The sequence below is a fragment of the Wasmannia auropunctata genome, unplaced genomic scaffold (genome assembly GCF_000956235.1).
Source record: "Wasmannia auropunctata unplaced genomic scaffold, wasmannia.A_1.0 LD335985.1, whole genome shotgun sequence".
NCBI lineage: Eukaryota > Metazoa > Arthropoda > Insecta > Hymenoptera > Formicidae > Wasmannia > Wasmannia auropunctata.
Window position 1 is genome coordinate 1,259,552 of NW_012026905.1, and position 20,761 is coordinate 1,280,312.

A 20,761-nucleotide genomic window follows, 5' to 3' on the forward strand; every position below is an offset into this window, starting at 1 on the left:
TCCTTTCGCTTTTCACATCGGGGAAGTTGCTCTCCTCTCTCTCGCCGCCTCCTCCTCCTCAACCCTCTCGACTGTGCCGTTGTTTTTGCGCGCGTCGCTCGATGCTCGTATAATAGCTTGCGATTCCTCAGATCGTCGTTGGCAAATACACGTGGCCCGCGCCGCGCGTGCTGAACGCGCGTGCAGTTCCGCGTATAATGTATACGCGGTGCAAAACTGCACGCGGCCGTGATGTGTAAGCGTGTAGCGACGACGACGACGACGCAGCGGCCGCACGCGCGCGCGTCCTTGAAATACCGAAATTCGCCCACCGCTGCTGCGCCGCGCCGCGCCGCACTCCGGACGGCGGACACGTGATGTCATTATGCATGTGCGATCTATGCAAATCGCATTGTCGAACTTTATATCCGCCGCGAATTTTCCATCTCCCGTCGCATGATTGTTTTCGAATCCAACGAGCGAGCTCCCGGAGCTGTGCCGCTCGGCCACCGCGAGCGAGTTACAGCATCGAGTTACAGCGTATAATAAACTGCGCGATATAATATAATATCGCTGTATAATAATTAATATCGCTCCACATATAGTATATACAGATATTGTGTAACGAGAAATTTTTTACACTGCATACAGATACACTTATATAAAAATGAATCGCGAAGAAAGAAGAATTCCCTGCATGCGTTATTGTGTTCCGCGCCCGGGCGACCGTAATAATGATGCGCAATAATAATCGTCCGCGTTTGACGTACGATTAGGCAAGCGTCTCGATAACGCGACAACATCCTTATCCCCAATGCACATACGTGTCGATAATGCGTCGATAAAAGGATGACCGATACCGATTGCATGCGGATATTCATAACGGCGGAGAAGGACGGAGGGGAGAGGAGGAGGAGGAAGAGGAGAGGCGCGGACGACGCGCGCGGTGCGGCGCGGGGCGAGGGTCGGGTTCACAAAGTTGCATAAAAAGTGAAGGTGACCGGCGGTGATTCATGGGGGCTGATGCCCTCGTTGTCTGGCATTCGGTTTATGGAGGACGGTTGCGGTGGAGGAGGAGAGAGAAGAGCAGAAGCAGCAGCAGCAACGGCGGCGGCGGCGGCGGCGGCGGCGGCGGCGGAGGCGGAGGAGGACGAGGAGGAAAAGGAGGAGGAGATGGAGGGTCCTTGCCAACCGGCCGGCCGAACTGAGAACTCCACCGAGATCGAGCGGTCCCGGCTCTTTGTTTTGGCTGGATCGGCCAGCCCGACGCGATTCCGAGTAGCATCTCGCTCCGATGCGTATCTCGTTACGGGCCCGGCCACGGCCGCGTGCGATCGCGGCGTGTAAATCATTTTTCTTATTTTTTTTTTCTTTTCAGCGCGACCGCGAAATCGCGCGTCGATTCGCCCACACGCGCGCGACGAGGGCGAGCTCGCGGCGAGGGGGAGTCTCGTGGGGTCGAGAGGAGACGGGCGGGCGTTGCACTTGAAACATTTTATTTGAAGGAATATTTTATTCGAGTTTTTCTAATCTTTTCATTCTCTCTCTGTCTCTCTATTTCCTCTCTCTATAAAATTATAAAATTGTTATCCTAACACCGAGATAACGCTATATCGAATGAGGAAGAACGGATGTCGCGTTTCTGAAGTATGAAACGGAGATAACTTGCGTAACGATTTCGATTTGGTTTTCTAACATTCCAACTTGCTGAGTCGGTTTCTCTGTACTCTGTACGGCATACAGAGATCGATCTCGACATCCCTCTTCCCCGAAAGACGGAGGCGCACCCCCGAAGGTTAGCGATTAAAATTCGTGGAATGTAGACGGTGGGACGGTGGGGACGCGGAGAGGATCGATAGCAGTCACTATAAGTGTCAGTGATTTGCGCCCGCTTGCAGCGGCTATAGATACGTAAGACGGATAAAGATAGAACGGGAATCAGCGTTTGATGATAATGCGTTTACTCGAGTACTACTTGACATTCATTCAAGTCTACTATTTCCTCCGCGGGAAAAAGGAATCTTTTGTCCTCTCCTCCAATTTTCTACGTTAGATATTTTCATAACTAAATTGAGATTCGAAATGAAATTAGGACAGACAAATGAATTAAATTGCAAAGAAAGAGAGAGAAAGAAAGAGAGAAAGTGTCGTTTACCGCAATTTAATCTACTCTCTCAAAAATGCTCCGATATTTGATCATTCAATTCGCTCCGATTGTTTCGTGCACGCCCGACCTTCGTCTGAAGTTCGAGCTCGTGCGTTTTGGGGGCCGTCATCGATAACCGGGACATTTTTGTCGATTTCGGCCGGAAAGGATGTCCATGGGGGGTATCCGGCTGCATGCAGGGCTACAACACCATACCTCATCCGTCGACGAGGGTATAGTGTCACTTGCGTGGCACTTGCGTCGCGGCCGCGCGCACGACGCAATCTAATCGCTCGCGCCGCTCGTCCGCACTCGGAGCGACGACGACGCGGGTGCATTCCGCGGTGCGGCGAGGATACAACCGGGCCAGGGAAGGGGGCACCGGTTGGGGCGAAGGGAGGGAGGGGGTGACCGTCGGCGCAGCAGCGAGTGCGAAGGGGGGGAGGAGGGGACCGGACGGTCTGACGCAGAAGCGCGTTGGGAGCCGGTCGCAGCGGCGGCGGCGGCGGCGGCGGTGGTGGCGGTGGCGGTGGCGGTGGCGGATGGTGGGGACGGTTGGCGGACACGCGGGAGGGGTGGCCGGGGGGTGCGGGGGGGACCGCCACACATAAACCGAGTATAAACCAGGCGTAAACTTGCCCCCTCCCCCGTCGCCCGCGACCTACGTTCACCAACGGTGCGCACACATACGCGCGCGCGGCAACCCCGTCCAGTCAGCCTTCTCGGCAGCGAAGCCAGACGACATTGGGGCCAAGACGGCGGCACGGCAGTCGCCGTCGGAGTCTCACGCGGTGCGCGCCTCAGTTAGTTGTCAGCCCGGCTTCGTAGTGAGCGGACGTGCGCGTTTCACGGTCTCGCTGTCTTGCAGCCCGCATTACATACGTATATATATATATACATATATATATATATATATAAAGTACACAGATATTACTATACGTACTTCGCGTATACGCCAAGTATATATACCGCGTTCGCGCCGTCGTCGAGCTCACGCAGTGCAACGACGCGTTACGTGTCGGATCGGCTGTCACCCCCGCGCACTGTCGCGAGAGCGCGCGAGTTCAAGTTCACCTCGCCCGTAAGGAAGGCGGGAAAGGAGGAAGAGGAGATCGCCCTCGCGTCGCGCCTTCTCCAGTGGCTGTTATAGTCGATCGTTTTTTTCGGGAGTGTCTCTTCTTGTCGTTGTCTTCTCTGTCGCGAGTGTTTTCCCCGCCAGCACGCGCCCGGAGTATATAGCAACGCACTTGTACCCGTACGGTTTTTTTCGTCGCGAGAGTGCCCCCGGGTGGATTAACACGGTCCCGTGTCTCGCACACGGCCGGGAGTAAAGTTCTCCCCCTTCCCTCCCCCGTGAGAGATTCGTGTTACGGGGACGACTGTTATGCCGCCGCTGTGACACAGCCGCCGCGCGCCGCCGGAGGTTCGATGAACGGAGCACCGCGTGCCGTTCCCGTTTCGACGATCGCAACGCGATAGTTACGCCTGTGGAAACCGTATACGCGGTGAAACTGTATATATTGATATACAACACACATCTTTTGACTCTGTTTCCGCGCCCCGAAGGTCGGCAGGAGATCGACGAGAGAGATCGACAAACAGAGTTGGATCGCTGTTCCATCGTGCGCTCCAAGGAGATCGACGGAACCTTTCAAAATTGGTGAGTACGAGAGACGTCTGCCTCGCGGATGGCGAGCAACACGATATGGTCGTGATAATCGTTTTGACACCCGAACCGCGTTCTCGTTACGAAATCGCACGCTGCAGTCGCGCCAATTCGTTCGCGTTTAAAGAGCGTTTGAAGAGTGTTGACGGAGAGAGAACGCGGTGAGTGCCGCGAAACGTCGACGACGATGAAAAATTGACGCGATCTCGCGATCGCGCTCTCGGGGAATCCCGGCACCGTGAAAATCGCGCGCGCTCCGCCGTCGCCCGCCGCCGCCGCCGTCAATCGATTGCTTCGATTCGCGACGTGCCAGAGGCATCCTAGAGAGCACGTGCTCTTCTGGTGCGCGGGTAAAACGTCGGGAGAGTGCCGCGTGCGAAACTCCGGAGTCACGGTTGCCGCGCCGCGCGTTTTGACAGATACCTATTAGCTCGCGCCGAGAGAAAGAGTAAAAAAGAGATCTTTATTATTTCCGAGACTCGCTCGTCCGGACTCGCTATAGACCATTCCGGAGATCTTCCACGAAGATTTTCTGAAGTGCCTCGGCGTGGCAAAATTGAAGGGTTCCCTGGAAAAATCATCGTCTTCATGAAAAGTGTTGTTTTAATGAATAAAAAACGTCTTTGCGCAAAACATTGGCTAAACACTGTGTTGATATATGTGCAGTGGTGAGATTTAAAAAAACGTTGGAGCGTTCTTCCACGCAGGGAACCTTTCAATTGTCGCCAATACGAGTTAAAATCTCTTGACGGACGATATTAAATTTTTGCGGTGAAGATTCCGCTGATTTTCGCCCAAATAAAAATTTTCCTCGCTGTTTCGTATAGATCTGTACTCTGTTGCGTTCTCCCCGCGAGAGACGCGATCTCCGCGAGTTACGCGGAGTAACGTCGCGATCGATTTCACGAAACTCCGGAGAGCGATTCCGGCGATCCTCGCGAGCGGCATGAATGACGCAATATCGACATACGGAGCGATACTCGCGAACGTGATCGTCCAACGGAGCGCATCCATTGTCCGGCCTGTGCAGCGCGCGGTGCATATCTTATCGTTTGCGATATATTCGCGGACTGAATCACGCGGACTCTCGAATAACGCAGGTGCAGATAAAGGCCGGAGGTTTCGAGAAATGCAATTAATACGCGGCCGATGACGTCACGTGCGGCGCACGAGGATAAAGGAACGAGCGTCTTTTTCTATTCGCTGCTTTGTATTACCGAGACTTACGAAAGTGCGTGCAACACGCGCGGCGTGCCGCCGCCGCGCCGTTGCTCGTTCCTTCGCTCGCTCGCTCGTTCGTTCCTTCATCCGTTGCGTCATACCCCGCGCCACGCTAGGGATATACGATAACGGAGAAATAATACTCGAGAGGGGATTACCGGGAAATTTTTCGCTTCACGCGGTTTCGGCACACCGCGCGGAGGAAACGAAACGCACGCGCGACGAACGTTTGCGGGAACGTTCCGCCTTCGCGGTACGAATGCGTTTGCGAAATGCATCGCGATCAAGGATCAAGGTCGGATTTTATTTTTATCCTTTCGACTCCGCCGCCGCCGCCGCCGCCGCCGGACGCCGCCGTCACCGCTCGCGCGCTCGCGGTTACGTGAGAAGAATCGATATTCTCGTCGTAAGCTCTCTCTCTCTTTTCCTCTCTCTCGCCCATTAACGGCCAATTATAATTTAAAATCAGCCGATCCCGGCGAATTTGATTAATTGACACACATTAAAGATACGGAGATGCAATGATAACGCCGCCGCTGTCGCACTCGACTCGATCGATCTAGCAAGTCCTTCCACGTGGCCGCGGGCGGCTTAACGAGGAGCGATCCATCGATCGCGAGATCCTCTCGCAAAACGGGAACCTTCCTCCCCTCCTCTCTCTCTCTCTCTTTCTCTCCTTCTCTCATTACACCGACTCCCCCTCCCCATCGATCTCCTCCTCCCACCTCACTACGCGTGCCGCTACGGCTCTCTATCAAAGTGGGCCACGGCCCAATTTACGGAGCTCTCTCAACCTCGTAGCATAAACCGTCCGTGTGCAATAAACGGACTCACGGACTCTCCCGCGACCCGGTCCTTCCTCTTTCCCACCGCGAAGGGCACACACGTGTGCTCGCTCGGGAACTTGGAAACGTGACCGCGATCCGTCACGCGGTAAAATCCTCGAATCCGTACAAATTGCGGCAATCGCGGGGAAAAATAAAACCGAGAAATCGGGACGCGCCGCGCCGCGGTGAAAGGAGGAGGGGGACTCGGCGGTGAAGAAAAGAAAAACGGCCGAGTCACGTTATTGTACGTAATCGCTCCCAACTGCCGGATACTTTGGCAATTAGATCGATAAATGGATATATAAATTGTATACAACCGCCGCGAGAGATAACGTTTCGGACGCTGCGGAGTAACGGGTAAATTATATATTGAGCCTTCGCGCGGATGACGGTGCATTTGTTCGACGACAGAGCGACAAAAAATCGACCGGGAAATTCGGATCGCGCGTGCGAAAAAAAAGGGGGCTTTTCCACGAGAAGAGATTGAGTTTATCTCGCCATACTGGTCGACATACTGGAATATATACGGAATATTGTCTTATAGCGGGGCGTCGCGCGGTCGCGCCGCGGAGAAGGGAGCGGATTAGCGGTATCAGCGTTGCGCGCGAAAAAGCGGGTATACAGTCGCAGGTGTTACACTTGCGACTGCGAACGGTCGCAAGTGCACAGCTACTCGCTAGTTACGGGTTCTCCCCGTCGTCGTCGTCGTCATCCGTGCGTGCGCGAGCGCGCGTACGCTCGTGTGTGCGTGCGGCCGGATATACCGGCGATATCTAGGAGGTATATACGTGTCGCCGCGCGTCTCGGACATTGTGGATTATACGTTGCGTCATCGGCCGTTCATCGATCACCACGATGTAAGGAGAGAACGAGAAAGAGAGAGAGAGAGAGTGAGTCCGGAAGGGAGGGGGAGGAGTGACACGGTGGGCGAGCAACGCGCCTTGTATCTGTGTTTGCGCCGCTCTATTTCTTATTTAAACGATATCGACGACAAACGCGCGCGACGACCGCGCGGAATTTTAAGATTGTCATCCGTCCTCGCGATCGACCGCGCCGAGGCGGCAAACCGCTCCTCTTGAATCTCTCGAAGGAGAACGCGGAGGAGGAAGCGACGAGGAGATGCGCATCGCCGATGTTTCCGAAAAGTGTTTCCAAGGCGGGGGATATCGGGGTGTTTCGGCAACGACCGTATTACCGGCGCGGCGACGGGAATTGCGTCACACGAGAGCGGCACACGCCAATTCTTGCGCCTCTCACGGTCGCCCCGACCAGATCAGATCGAGCGAACTGAATTCCCGCGACGATCGCGATTCAGAAGCGGCGCGACGGCTGGTTTATCGATCATATTAGCAAATATCAGACTCCGTTGTTCGCCGCTGATGACCTTTTCCCCGCTCGTATTATGCAACGAAGGTGAATGGTCTAACATAACAGCCTGCACGTGTTGCAGTCACGTGGCGGACGGGACGGGACGAGGGGGGACGGACCGCAGCACACAACACAAGGCGAACCCGGCTCGCGCGCGCGAATTGCGCGAGCGTTTGCGCGCTATGTGCTAACAGTTGCATCACGCACCGCGTTATTTCTTAAGCGACTTTCACACCGCGCGAGAGACCCCGACGAGTCGTGAGCGCCCCGCACACGCTAGACGGCCGCCGCAGCTTACAGCTGTACCTAAATCAAATTGCGGTACATTTTTATTACTGCTTGTCGGTTAAAAGAAATTCAAATGCCGCAATTCTTGGACTTTTACGAAGGTAAAGTCTATTCCTTCTTTCTCTCTCCCTCTCTCTCTCTCTCTCTCTCTCTCTCTCTCTCTCTCTCTTTCTGAAGGCGACAAAAGAGAATGTATGGAAATTTTGTAATCGTTATTCTATATTGGAACGCCGTGTGCACGTGCGCAAATTATACGCGCGTCGAAAAATCGGCAACTGTCGGAGCAACAGGAGAGAAACAAAATCGCCCGACTTTTCCGGAGCTCGCGGGGGGGGGGGGAGGGGAGGAGGGAAAAAATGGCGGGGAACCGCGCGTCGATCGTGTCACGATGTTGTCGTCACGCGCGTGCATTATATAACGTGGATAAATTCTTTTGCGCAAAGGCCTTGCTCGTTATCCGCCCGTGTCACGTGTATGGTCGGGGGGGAAGGCCGACGACGGGGGCGCGTTGTAAGAAACAGCCGCGTGGAATGTCTCACGTGGATCTCGCGCGGCCGCGGGAACGTGCGACAACGCGCGATCGAAACCCGTCGTCCACGTCGTTGGGTAAACATCCCGAGCGAGAGAGCGCAAATTAAAATTAAAATTCCGCGGTGGCTCATCGGCGTTAATTACGACGCGCTCCGGCGGTTTAAAGCGTCCATTTCTATATCAATTGTATATAGATTGACTTTAATCTCTGTTCAACCTTCTTATCTCCTTCCAGTCCTCTAAGATTTAGAAAGAGATAGAGAGTAAATTGAACCGAGACTAAATGAAATCTACTTGATCTACTTCTAGTAGAAATGAGCCTGTAAACGTGTAGGTGCCGTCGCCACTACCACCACACGCGCCCGTCTCGTGTAATTCGGTGTCTCACTTCTGCCTGTGGCCTTTCCCATCCCCGCCTGCCCGCCCGTCGCACCGAATCGCGTATCAAGCCGGCCGCGCCGCGTGACGCGCGCGATTATGTAACGACAAAGCGTGCCTCTGTTACGCGACTATAATACGACTGTACCGGGTGTCGCCGTGCGATCTGGATATCTGAAAAACGCTCGCGCGACCGTCGTTCTTCCGGAACTTCTTGACGACGACAACACAGCATCAGGGTGTTTCAGGACACGCGCGCGATTACCATCGCGTCCTCGCGGAGACTCCCTCCCGTCGGGGATCCCAATCTGCAGATGCAATCTCGCAGAAAAAGAAAGAGAGAGAAGGAGAGAGGGAGATGCAAGATTGGGCCACGCGTCGCAAAATTTTCCTTTCTCGTTCCCATTGACGGTCGGCGTTATCGCCGCGCCGCGCCGCGCCGCGCCGGGCCGGTTGCATAATGAACGGGGGAAACGAAATCGGAGACCGGTTCGGAACGCCTCAGCAAAAGGCCGATAACGGTATCAGTGGCTCGCTGTTACGTGAGCGCTGACCGCAATCGTGTAACACGTATAGCCACGGCCAAGCGCGCGGCGCGCGGTGTCGGATGGCCCCTGTGCGGCGCGGCGCGGAGCGGCACATTGTGCACATGCCTTTATGTGTACCAGCGCGCGCGGGCGCGCTTAAGTTCGTCGTACCCGGGCTATTTTCGGGCGCGTATACGCCGCGCATCCTATTCAGCGGTTTTTCTGAAACGCGCGCGTTCCGCAAGTAATAATATCCGGCGGACGGAGACGGGGACGGTCGCGCTCCCCGCGCGGCACCGTCACGCACGGACACAAACGTATACGCGCGCGCGCCTCCGTTTTATTTATTATAAACGTTTCCGCTCTTTTCTTATTGATTAGAATTTTTTTTTTCGTCTTGCTATGACTCTCGTTTCTCGTTCATCATTTCGCGTTTATCTTCTATCGTTATAGCTCCGTAAGAACTGTGTTTGTGCTCGTTGCACCACGGAGAGTTAGTCTCTCTTCTAGACATAACAATTTTAGACTTCCGTCCCGTCGCGAGATTTTCCGGCGGGCCGCGGCTGGGAAATAATGTAAATAAATTTCCGGGAAGATACACACGGGCGGGGAGGGGGGATGACTCGAGAGCCACGAGTGCAGAGAATACGTGGCGTATGCATATTGTCAGCCTCTTCCTCGAACGAAGCGCTCTGCTCGGAAAAGAAAAAAAACAGCCCGCGTTGGCACCGGGTCAACGGATGACTTAATCGAGATACGGCGTGATATCACGCTAATTATTACTCATCAGTCGACATAGTACGTCGCTAATTATTTTATATTCTAAACTATGATACTGATTTCGTAAGCGTTGTTTACGAAAGAGATCGCAACGAGCGTTGATATTCGTCCTCGCGAATATTACAACCGCCGTCGAGCAATAACTTCCTGTTTTTATGCGTCATGTGTGTATATATATATTTTTTTTCGTTATATTATAATTATTATATTATATATACAGTCTTGGTTAAAAATATTAAGCATCTTATTAATTATTCATCATCATTTAACGTTATTTAGCTCAAAAATTGATTTGTGGCATTCGCTGTGAATCATCCATCCCTCCAAGAATCCTTTAAACTTAACTAATAATGCCAGCAGGAAACGATGCAGGTAAATGAATTCCGAGTAAATGAAGAGAATACAGATGCCTAATACTTCTTGACCGAGACTGTATTTGTCGTGACGAATATGTAACAATTCCACGATTACGTCTTCCTTTCGTGCGATCGCCGCCGCAATGCGGAAAGTCCGCCGTGCGTTTTCTCGGAGAGACCCCGGGCGTTGCGGGGGCGCCAAACGGCACTCCGAGGAAAACAGCTCGTGGAACGCGCAATTTCGCGCTACGCATTAATTCCCAAGGGGGGAAAGGGGAGAGGGAAGCGGGGGATCGGAGCACGTTCCCGGAAGGAGTCGCGTCGAGACGCAAATGCGATGCTTATGCACGCAGCAGCAGCAGCAGCAGCAGGGGCCACGTGCGCCCGCGTATTGCGCAACGCGGGCGGGCGGAACACGTGCCCGCGTATATACGAACAACGCGCTCTATCTTGGCCGCCGCTGTTTCTCTCTCTCTCTCTCTCTCTTTCTGTTTCTCCGCTCTCTCGTCCGTTCCCGGAAAATTAGGTGATACCGGGAGGGGGGTGGGTGGGAGGGGAGGAGGGTGAGATAAGATTTCTTCGGAAATGCCGATTGATAATAAAGCGAGCGCGGGGGAAGACGCGCGCGCTCGGAGAGGAATTACCCAGGAGGAACGCGCAGTTGGCCGCCGACGTTTCCTTCTGGTCGCAACAACAAAAACACCACCACCGGCGACAACAACGAAATGAGTATTAATAGCTCATCGTGATTCGCGATTCGCAAGTGAGATCCGATCGGATTTAATTCTCCCCTCCTCGAGCCTCTTTCGATCTCGTTCGACGAAGATTCCTGACGATCGCCCTGAGTTTCCGAGGCTACGACGGAGAGTCAGGTACAGCGAGGAAAACACAGTGTATGATAATGCCCGATCATGAAATCTATACGGATAATCTCGGGAATACATATCGCGTCCCCAGAGAAAAACAATGACAACTACAAAGGCCACTTGTACTACAGTGACGACTGTACGAGTTTTGTGTAGAATTAATTTACATAGTTGAACAAATTATTTTATAGTTATTGCAACTATAAAATAATTTGTTTGTATATATATATATAGAAATTGATTGAATAAATTATTTTGTAGTTACAAGACTATAAAAAATAGTTCATTCAAGTATGTACATTAACTCTACATATATAAAACTTGTGTATAGTTGTCATCTCTGCAGTCGCCACAGCTGTGCCTTTTTCTGCGAGTGTAATCAAATGTCTCGAATAGATGATTCTTTGCGCCACGAGGCGTAAACGCGTTGACGCGGGCCGACCTACGTGCGCACGTTTCAATGAGCTCATCATTAAGTCGCGATCGAGGGCCCGGATAAATTATCGAGAGCGGTGATTTCCATCACGGTCACGGATTTGATTTTTCGAAACGCGCGCGATCGTGCGTGGCAGAAAACGGTATATTCGCGCGCGCGGACGCGGTGTTCCGCGCGGGATTGCGCAACGGCGCGCGCGACGTGACGTCCCGGCGGAAAATCCGTGGGTGCACCCCGCCCACGGATCGCGCGTAACGTAACGTGGCCGTGGCGATGATTCGGCGGGAAAACGGTCGCGAGAAAAGAAAAAAAAACGAGCTCGTTTACGTGATTCAGAGTGCTCGCGCTTAGTTTGTCGTTTCCCCGATGACGTTTTTCGCCTCGGAGTATTGCGTCCGCGAAAAAATGCACGGAATCATCCGCCGTATTAACGCGCGTCACGTATCTTGCCCTCGCATTCACGCGAACGAGAAAGACGCAAGGAGGGAGAGGGAAGGGGAAGCTCGTAAGTGTACGACGCACGCGAAACTTATTACGGAATCCAGAATCGGCCGATTAATTGAGCGGCGATGCGCCACTCGGAATAATAATATACGAAAGCGACATCGACGGCGGCGGCGGCGGCGGCGATCGATGCGATTGCGTAACGCTTCCATTTAGTTCCACTGCGTTAGAATCTCATAAGCATTCATTTCCGCGGAAGAGGCACCTGCATTAGGTACGATAAAAATAACAGAGCGACGCTCGCTCGCTCGCGCACGTTGACGTCATGTCAATTCTGTCTAAAGGCCGTACCGTCCGATTTGAATATCAATGCGCCTCGATCTACGTACCCGCGTCTTCGCGTGATTTATGCGTGACGCAATTGTTTCATAATCATAAGATCATGGATCTGCACGATAGGAAAAGAGAAGAAAAAAAAAGATACAGAACGGGAGGGATGACGTTAGAGTCAACGTCTATTCCTCGTTTCAATTTCGATAAGTGATGTCAGAGCCTCTTCTCTCGGACGAGGGAATCATTTCGTTCGCTAGATAAGATAAACATCGATATTTGTTTGTGTGGAACCTGATGCGATTCTATTCCGGAGTCACTTCCGTCCGCGCGGCGGGAGAAAAAGTCGGAGCGCGTATCCGCAGAGCGGCGGGGGAGGGGAGGGGACGCGCGGGTGAGGATGATTCTTTCGATCGCGCGCACAAGTGAATTCGCCGATTAATTCTGCTTCTGTCGCGTATACAAGCGGAAGAAACGACAACGTGATTCCCCCCCGGTCGTAACACGTGGCGCACGTCACGTTTCCGCGTGCGTCACGGTGCGCGACGCGCGCGAAACGCGACCTATCGCGGGCTTGCAGTTTGTTTGCGCCGATCTGCGTCGGAATTATATTAGCCAACGACGTGGACGGCGCGCGCGCGCGCGCTGCACCGTGATCTGCCGATCAACAACACGTTGTTTACGCGCTTAATTGGAGAACGTCGATGCAAATAAACGCGCCGCTTCCGCGTGGAATCGTGCGTTTCTCTCTCGGCGAAATCCTGGAGAGAGACCCTCGCGAGAGAGCGCCGCGCCGTCACACGCGCGGCCAGCGCCGGAATCGGGACGATCGATTCGCGCGCGCCTCGGAAATAGATCGCGCCCGCGACCGCAAGCAAATCGTAGAGCAATTTACGAGTCACCGAAATAATTTCGAGCTAATTTCAAAACGCAGAAGAGTCGCGCGTGGTCGTCGTCGTGTCGCAGGAGGTCGTCGTCGCCGTGGGCGGAGGTCCGCACGCGCGCGAGCGAGCGCTTTTGGAGCACGTCCACGTCGGGTTGATTTCGCAAAGTTGCGATATCAACGAGCGGAACGCGCAGTGTGGACACTCTCGGATCGCAGATTCTTTCCCTGCAATTGATACATATACGCAAAACGCATAGAAACGGCCTTTCCTCGACGCCGGAAACTTGAAATATTCTTTCTCCATATACCTTTTTGTCTTCACAATCGATCGATTTCTCTCCCTGTAAACGGTACGCACTCGATATCGGAATTAAATTATGTCGCTTCGATACCGGATATTTGATTTCACTCGAGAACGAGTTTCAGCGCCTCGTGACTTAACTATACGTGGGCTGCAGTTTCCGCTTCCGCGGAAAAATCGACAGGTCGGATATCTCGGCGGGGCAAAGGATAACGTGAGTCACGCGAAACTCGTCGTACGTGTAATTGGGCGGCTGCGAAATTCCAGGGGATTGCACAATTTTCGACGGCGCGTTTCGTGTCCCGATAATTCATTGCCCGTGTCGCGCGCGCGGACTCTGAATATATCTCTGATATATCGAGGAAACCGATCGACCGCCTCGACTTTCGAAGTCGGTCGTTCGCGGATCGTGTCGTAATGCGCCGGCAACGTGACTGCCAGGGGAACGTTCGAGAGGTGAACTTCCAGTCTGCAGCCTTCAACGGCGAGATCCTATCAGGGGGTGGCCGCGATAACTCCGCCGAAAATGGTACGACAATCGAAACGATTCATTTCACACAGGAAAAGAACGATTTTGCTAGAAGGCCTAAAAATTTCGCTGGATACAGATCTGAAAATAATTTTGTTGGATCATAAAAATAATTTGTCAAAAATTCAAACTGGTTGCTAGAATATCGAAACATTTTACAGAAGTGCTCGTCGTTTTTTAGTTTCCAACAAAATTATTTTGATAGTCCAATAAAATTATTTTCATATATCTATATCCAGCAAAATTTTGAGATCTTTCAGTAAAATCGTTCTTTCCGTGCAGGAAACGCGAAATATATACACGGAAAGAACGATTTTGTTGAAAGGTCTAAAAATTTTGCTAAAAACAGATGCTGAACAGATGAAAATAATTTTTTGTTGAATCATCAAAATAATTTGTTGGAATGTCAAAGCTGATAAGCATTGCTATAAAACGTTTTTATATTCTAGCAATCACTTTGACTTTCGCACAAAATTATTTTGATTGATTGAACAAAAATTATTTTCAGATCTGGATTCAGCAAAATTGTTCTTTCCGTGTAGAAAAAAGAACTTTATACGACTATAAAAGTGACAACTGTACAAATTTTATATGTAGAATTAATAATGTAGTTGAATAAACTGTTTTATAGTTGCAATTAGAATTTATTCAACTATGTACATTATTAATTCTACACATATAATATTTTACATTTGCAACTATAAAGTAGTTTATTCTGCTATGTATATTACTTTGTTCAACTCTACATATATTACATTAATTCTACATATAAAACATGTAGAATTGTCACCTTTACAGTTGCCACCACTAATATTTTTCTCCGAGTGACAAACACGTGATACATCGTTATCTCGAACATTCCGATTTACGTTCTTAACTGTTCTATTTCCCCTCGACGTGACGCATAACGGCACGATGACTCCGCCAAAAATGATACGTTTAATCGAAACGATTCGTTTCGCGGGAAACGCGAAATATAAGCGGGATGCATCATCATATCTTGCAAATTACGATTTCCTTAACTGTTTCTATTCCCCCCTCCCGTCCCCTCGCGACGTGACGCATAACGTGCGGTGTCAATACGCCGTTGCTGCTCCTTCCTCGCGTTTGGTGAGCACGAAATTATTCGACCCAGTTGAGCGAGAGAGTCGCAGAATTAATGAGTCACCCACGAACTTCTGAAAAACAGAATAGAAACGACGACGGCGCGAGTTGCGTAACACCGGTATTAAATAACGAGTGCGCGTCACGCCGGTGTGAGTTGTCCGATTTCCATATCAGGATCCTAGAAATCTTGCTACGTCTCTCTCTCTCTCTCTCTCTCTCTCTCTCTCTCTCTCCGTGATGATCTTCGTTTTGGCGCGCGGTCCGCGGATCGGGAGGGGAGGGCGACTCCTCCGTGTCAGTAAACTCGTCGCAGTTGCGGCGACGCCGAATTGTTTGCTCGCGGTTTACAGTTTGTCTCCGTTAAAAGCCAGGCCCAGACCGAACGAGCGCCTTCCCTTTGACAAGAGAGGGAAAACGTTTTCATCAGCATAAATTTAGGTTCGTTTGTGGCTTGAACTAATTTCATTCTCCCGTCCGCATTCTTTATTTGATTTGAACTTTACTCGACTCTCAAGACCGGGAAGGAACCTTGGTAAACGAATCAAAGCCCGTGTCGCATTGGAAATTGAGGACTGCGAAAATTTCCGAAAATTTCGAGATTAGAATTTAGACAGTCAGAATGTAACGGATTAAAATTGAATTATCTGATCAAACAAATTCTTCAGTTGATCTTCAATTCGTAATCCTCAGTCTCCAAGTGCGTAGTGCGACACGGGCTTAAAGCCTCGGGTCGAACACTTTGTACTGGACTGGGTAAACGAGCGCGAACGAACGCGATTGAACAATTCGCTTTGACGAGTGCGCCGCGAACACGGGCGAGTCTGGGGTCTTCCGCGAATCCGGGGAAGTCCGCGGTAACGGAGGCTCGACTCTCATTAACGCGCCGCACGCCGTATAGCGGCCACACTTCCGCGGAAATGAGCCTAGCGCCTAGCCGTGGTTCTTACGTAACGCGCGCGTCGTTACATCCGTCGCGCGCGAAACGCTTTATCATTTGTATTGCCGTAGGAGCTAAAGTTCATCAATAGTTGCGTAACGACGTGCGCGCGTCTCGACGTTTTGCTCTGCCAAGATCTCATTTCCCGCGTCAACTATGATTTGATAGCATAACGATATGTGACAAGTAGAAATCTGATACAACGAGAATGACAAAGCGGATAGAAAATTATCCGACTGATATCTGTTTATTGTGCCATAAAGTATGTCGTCCGCTCCGCAGTGACGTAAAGGAAATTGAATAAGTGGGATTTTCTACGCACCGCGCAGGATTTTTTTTAGATGATTAAATGAGATTCGTTTTTCCTTGTTCGTTTTTTTTTTCGTTGGTGGACAATTGCGAAATCATCACGCGGATTTTCAGACAATTCGGCGACGTCTCGGATCGTCGGGACACGTGCGCTTTCTTTTTTACGAAAATCAAGCTCGATGCGCGATTATCGCGGCGGCGATAAGCGATGCGATTGACACACAACGCCGTGCCTATTACGTCGATTAAAATATTCCCGCATATGAAACACGGCCAATTTACGTAATACGATACTTATCTCATCTAAAAATGGATTCCTTGTACTGGCCACGTATGGCTAATCATTCGCAATGCGATTAGCTTGTTGCGAGGTGATTTTTTTCCGATCAACGATTAATCCGCGAGAAAGAGAGAGAGAGAGAGACAAAGAGAATAGATACGCGGGAAAGGAAAACGTGCAATTTTTTTTTCTCGTGCATCCTCTCGGTATTCAATTAACACACGTTAGCGACAACGGCCTCGAGCCGCACCGGGACTTGTGCAATAAATATCGAAGGTCGGACGAAGCGTGTTCTCCGCCGCGTGTTACCGCGGCGGCCGCCCGACGTCCCGAACACGTGGACCGGTCCGGTGAACGCACGTGTGCGGTTGCGTAACCGGGAGCCCGCCGTGCATCCGCCACCGCCACCGCTCGGATTAAGGCTTACTTACGTGTAGGTACGCGAAGAGGCGATGCGCCGGCGGTGAGTATTTTCATCCGCGATCGCGAGTTAAAAATAAACCGCACGAAGAGACCGCGCCGTTCTTCTCGTCTCTCCCGCCTCTCCTCGTGGCTTAATCGCCAAACCGATAATCGAACTGCGGGGACAATCTAATTATACGAGCTTACGTCATCGTTATCCTCAACGGTACTCGTCCCGCCTCCGTCGCCCGAAATTTGAAGAATCTTATCTCAAAGATTTTTTTACCGCTAATCGATCGAGAGATCTGCGTGGAATTCGGATTTGTCGAGCGAGTTTCTCGTAAAATTGTCGCCAATCGGAAAGATCAAGGAGATTCGGTTTTTTGAAACAACAGCTGTTGCGTAAGAATTCGCGAAATAACATATATATATATTTTTTTTAATCGTCAGACAGTCAAAGGTGAAGCGAACGACTCGTCGGGCCGGGTTCACTGGCACCTTCTGACCTTGGCGAGCGCGACCTTACTCAAGGCTGTTTTGCAACTTTGGACGAGAGACGTACGTCCGTTGGCAGCGCGAGCGCGAGTGTCCCTCGGAATTCTCTCGAAATTCTTTATCTTTGGCTGCTCTTGTCCGTGCTTCGACGTCAGAAGCGCGGGTCATATTAATCAGTCGTCACGTTTAAGATAATAAAAAAAAAAAATAAAGTAGATTTGACGAATTGCAATTCTCTATGATTTGATCGAACAGAGCTTATTTCCAAACCAAACTTGAAAGGAAATTATACGCTTCTTAGGACTTTGCGGTTCGCAATTTCAATTTTTCAAAACTTAAATTCAAGACAGTTTGGCAATGAGCTTTTCGATCGTAGGTACCCCTCTATTTGACATGCACAATACGTAGTTCTCGATCGTTAGAGCCAGTCCTCTCTCTGACGTATGTATTATCGCTATCGTTTGGCATGCCAGGGTTTCGTCACACCCGCCGTTAATAAGCGCGACGGGCGTCGATCACGCGATAGTTGACCCGCGAATTAAAAATCTCGCGCTGCGCGGTGATGTTTTGCGTCTCGCACGATTTAACCGGCTTGTTCTTTCTCCGTTTCAGATGTACTAAGAAGACGAATTATGGTGGCAGAGTTTGTCTCCCGCCAGAGTGGATCGCCCATCAATGGTGAGACCGCGTGTCTAAACAGTAACATGCCGGCCACGCACACAATGGCCCACAGCGGCGGTCACGGCGCGCCCCACGGCGGGCCTCACGACGCCCATGGACCTCTCACGGTGCCCCTCACGCATCCCGGCCATCACGGCGGGCCCCCGGCCGCGATTCAGCAGCAGCAGCATCAGCATCAACCACAGCAGCAACCGCCGCCGCCGCCGCCGCAGCAGCAGCAGCAGCAACAGCCGCCGCACCATCATCACCATCATCAGGCCCAGCAGTCGCAGCCGCAGCAGCAACAACAGCAGCAGCAGCAGCACCATCATCACGATCATCACGATCATCACGATCATCACGATCATCACGATCATCACGAGCATCATGATCATCACGACGTGGCGCAAGTAACGACGCATCCCGAGAATTTCCCGCCCAATTTCGACATAAGAAAGGAGCTATTTTCGCAGCGTAAGCAGCGCGAGTTCATCCCCGACAACAAGAAGGACGACAGCTACTGGGATCGTCGCAGACGCAACAACGAGGCGGCCAAGCGGTCGCGCGAGAAGCGCCGATTCAATGACATGGTCCTGGAACAGCGGGTGATGGAGCTCAGCAAGGAGAACCACATCCTCAAGGCGCAGCTCGAGGCGATACGCGACAAGTTCGGCATCTGCGGCGAGTCCGTCATCAGCACGGAGCACGTGCTGGCCGCGCTGCCGACGGAACCCACGATCAGCGTGAAGCGCGCGAAGATACCGGCGACGGCGGCGATCCATCTCTACGCGCGCACGCCCAGCCCGGTGCACACGTCGGTGATCCATCAGCCGGTGAGCGGTGCCCGCTCGCCGAGATCGCCGGCCCAGCTCTACGTACCCGAGACGACCGCCTACCCGGAAACCGAGAGCTTCCAGTATCCGTACTCGCACCCGGCGATGCATCATTTGGACACCACGAGCGCGCTCAACCTGTCGTCGCGCGGCCGCCGGGCGCAGTCGCCGTTCGAACTGTCGTCGGGCAGCGGCGACGAGGCCGGCCCGCAGATAGTCGTCGGCTCGCAGAATAGCCCAGCCGCCAACAACAGCCTGCCCCACAAGCTCAGGCACAAATCGCGCATCGGTGACAAGGACGCCGCGAGTGCGCTCCTCGCGCTGCAGGGCATCAAGCAGGAGCCCGGGCCGCGCGCGTCGCCGCCCTGGGACGAGGGCTCCAGCGACGAGCGCGACTCCGGCATCTCGCTGGGCGCCGAGTGGACCGGCCCGACCATCACCGCGGTCTCGGAGAGCGATCGAGAGGTGAAGATGAAGCTGGATCGTCTCGCGTCCGAGGTCGCGAATCTACAATCGATATTCCGCCTTGGGAAGCCCGTCGCGGTGGCGGCGGCGGCCGCGGCGGCGGACAGCCTGGTGACGGGTCACTCCGCCGCCACGGTCAGCGGACCGTGAAGGGCACACGGGTCTCCTCCGCCCGTCCCCCTTCTTTTGCGGGTCACTGCGAGTCCTCCCCCACCCCCTCCTGCTTGGCCGGATGTCGGGACCCTTGGAAATTGGACGTGGAGCCGTCGTCTGGAGGACGCGCGGGAAGGCCAATGGATCCTTGAAACCGTCGCGAAGCTGGTTACATCGCGCCGAGCGTCGCTGGAACGTCGTATTCGCGATCGAGCGTAAAAGGCTTCTTGTAAAGAATTCGCGAATTATTATTTAAACTTTAAAGGATGAAGCGCGCGTGGAAGAAAGGAGAGCGTGCGAAGAGCTTTCGCGGTGCCCGGTGCAATGGGAGCAGACGCGTATAATAGCGAGTCGGTCGCCTGTTCGTCCGATATTTGTGAAATAAGAAAATAGAACGCTCGCGAGTCCCTCGCGAGTGATTCGCGATTACCGATTGCTGCCGTCGAGCTGCTCTCGTTGCACGAGAGAGTTATCGATAACCGGGGGAGAGACGCAGCGAGACGACGCTCGCGTCTCTCGCTGTGTCCACGCGGAAAGAAAAAAAAACTTTAATCCTTCAACCCGTAGATTTATACCTCCTCCCCCGCCCCGGGACGCGAGGGTTCCTCTTCGATGAAACTTATATAACTTATTGTGATACGCGAGAGAGAGACACGTCAGTGTTTGGAAACGCCGTTTTGGAAACGAGAGAGAGAGAGTCTCCTACGACTCCCTCCCCCCGCCGCGTGGATTCGTCGGCTACCGGTCGAAGGGTTAAAGGCGTCGTCCCCTCCACTCTCGCGAAGCGAAAAGTGGAAAACTAGGAAGTTAAGAGAGCCGATGCGGAAATACCTTTGTAGCGCTGTAAGAGTTTTTACGTTGTAAGACTCCCGTAGGCTAATCGTTCTTCTAATTATTACCATTATATCGTTAACTAAGAGAGCTTTGTCGATCTGGGCAGACGTGTCGCGGCGCGGAGTCGTCGGGCCGAGTGCGTTATAATCGGCGCGATCAGGTGAGAACGCGTAAGGCACACGCATACACACATTCACGCGCGCGCACTGCGATCTGTATTAGACGGAGCATTATTACACGCGAGTTTACTCCCCCTCCCCCTCTCGATTGACGATTGGTCGCGCAACCGGCTATCTCACTACCATCGGATATTCATTAATACAGATTCATTCCCCGCGCGTACGAAGTATAGAGACATTACTTCTTCCTTCTCTCTTCCCTTTGTTTCTTTCCTCTTTCTTCCCGTCATCGCCATTGTCATCTCTCT

The 20,761-nt window shown here is 52.4% G+C and overlaps 1 protein-coding gene across 1 annotated transcript; it reads left to right on the forward strand.

Annotated features, from left to right (window-relative positions):
• The first annotated feature begins 2,928 nt into the window (after positions 1-2,928).
• LOC105454536 (basic-leucine zipper transcription factor A-like) lies at positions 2,929-19,497 on the forward strand. Its single transcript, XM_011697208.1, has 3 exons — positions 2,929-3,785; positions 18,002-18,392; positions 18,462-19,497. The coding sequence occupies exons 2-3, from the start codon at positions 18,022-18,024 to the stop codon at positions 19,495-19,497; spliced, it is 1,407 nt and encodes a 468-aa protein (XP_011695510.1). The 5' UTR covers positions 2,929-3,785; positions 18,002-18,021.
• Positions 19,498-20,761: the final 1,264 nt, after the last annotated feature.

What these genes read in the sequence shown, in the direction of transcription:
- LOC105454536 (XM_011697208.1), top strand. Translation starts at nt 18,022, where the DNA reads ATGGTGGCAGAGTTTGTCTCCCGCCAGAGTGGATCGCCCATCAATGGT. An exon ending in CACCATCATCACGATCATCA is followed by an intron (nt 18,393 to 18,461) that starts CGATCATCACGA and finishes CGTGGCGCAAGT; the next exon opens with AACGACGCATCCCGAGAATT.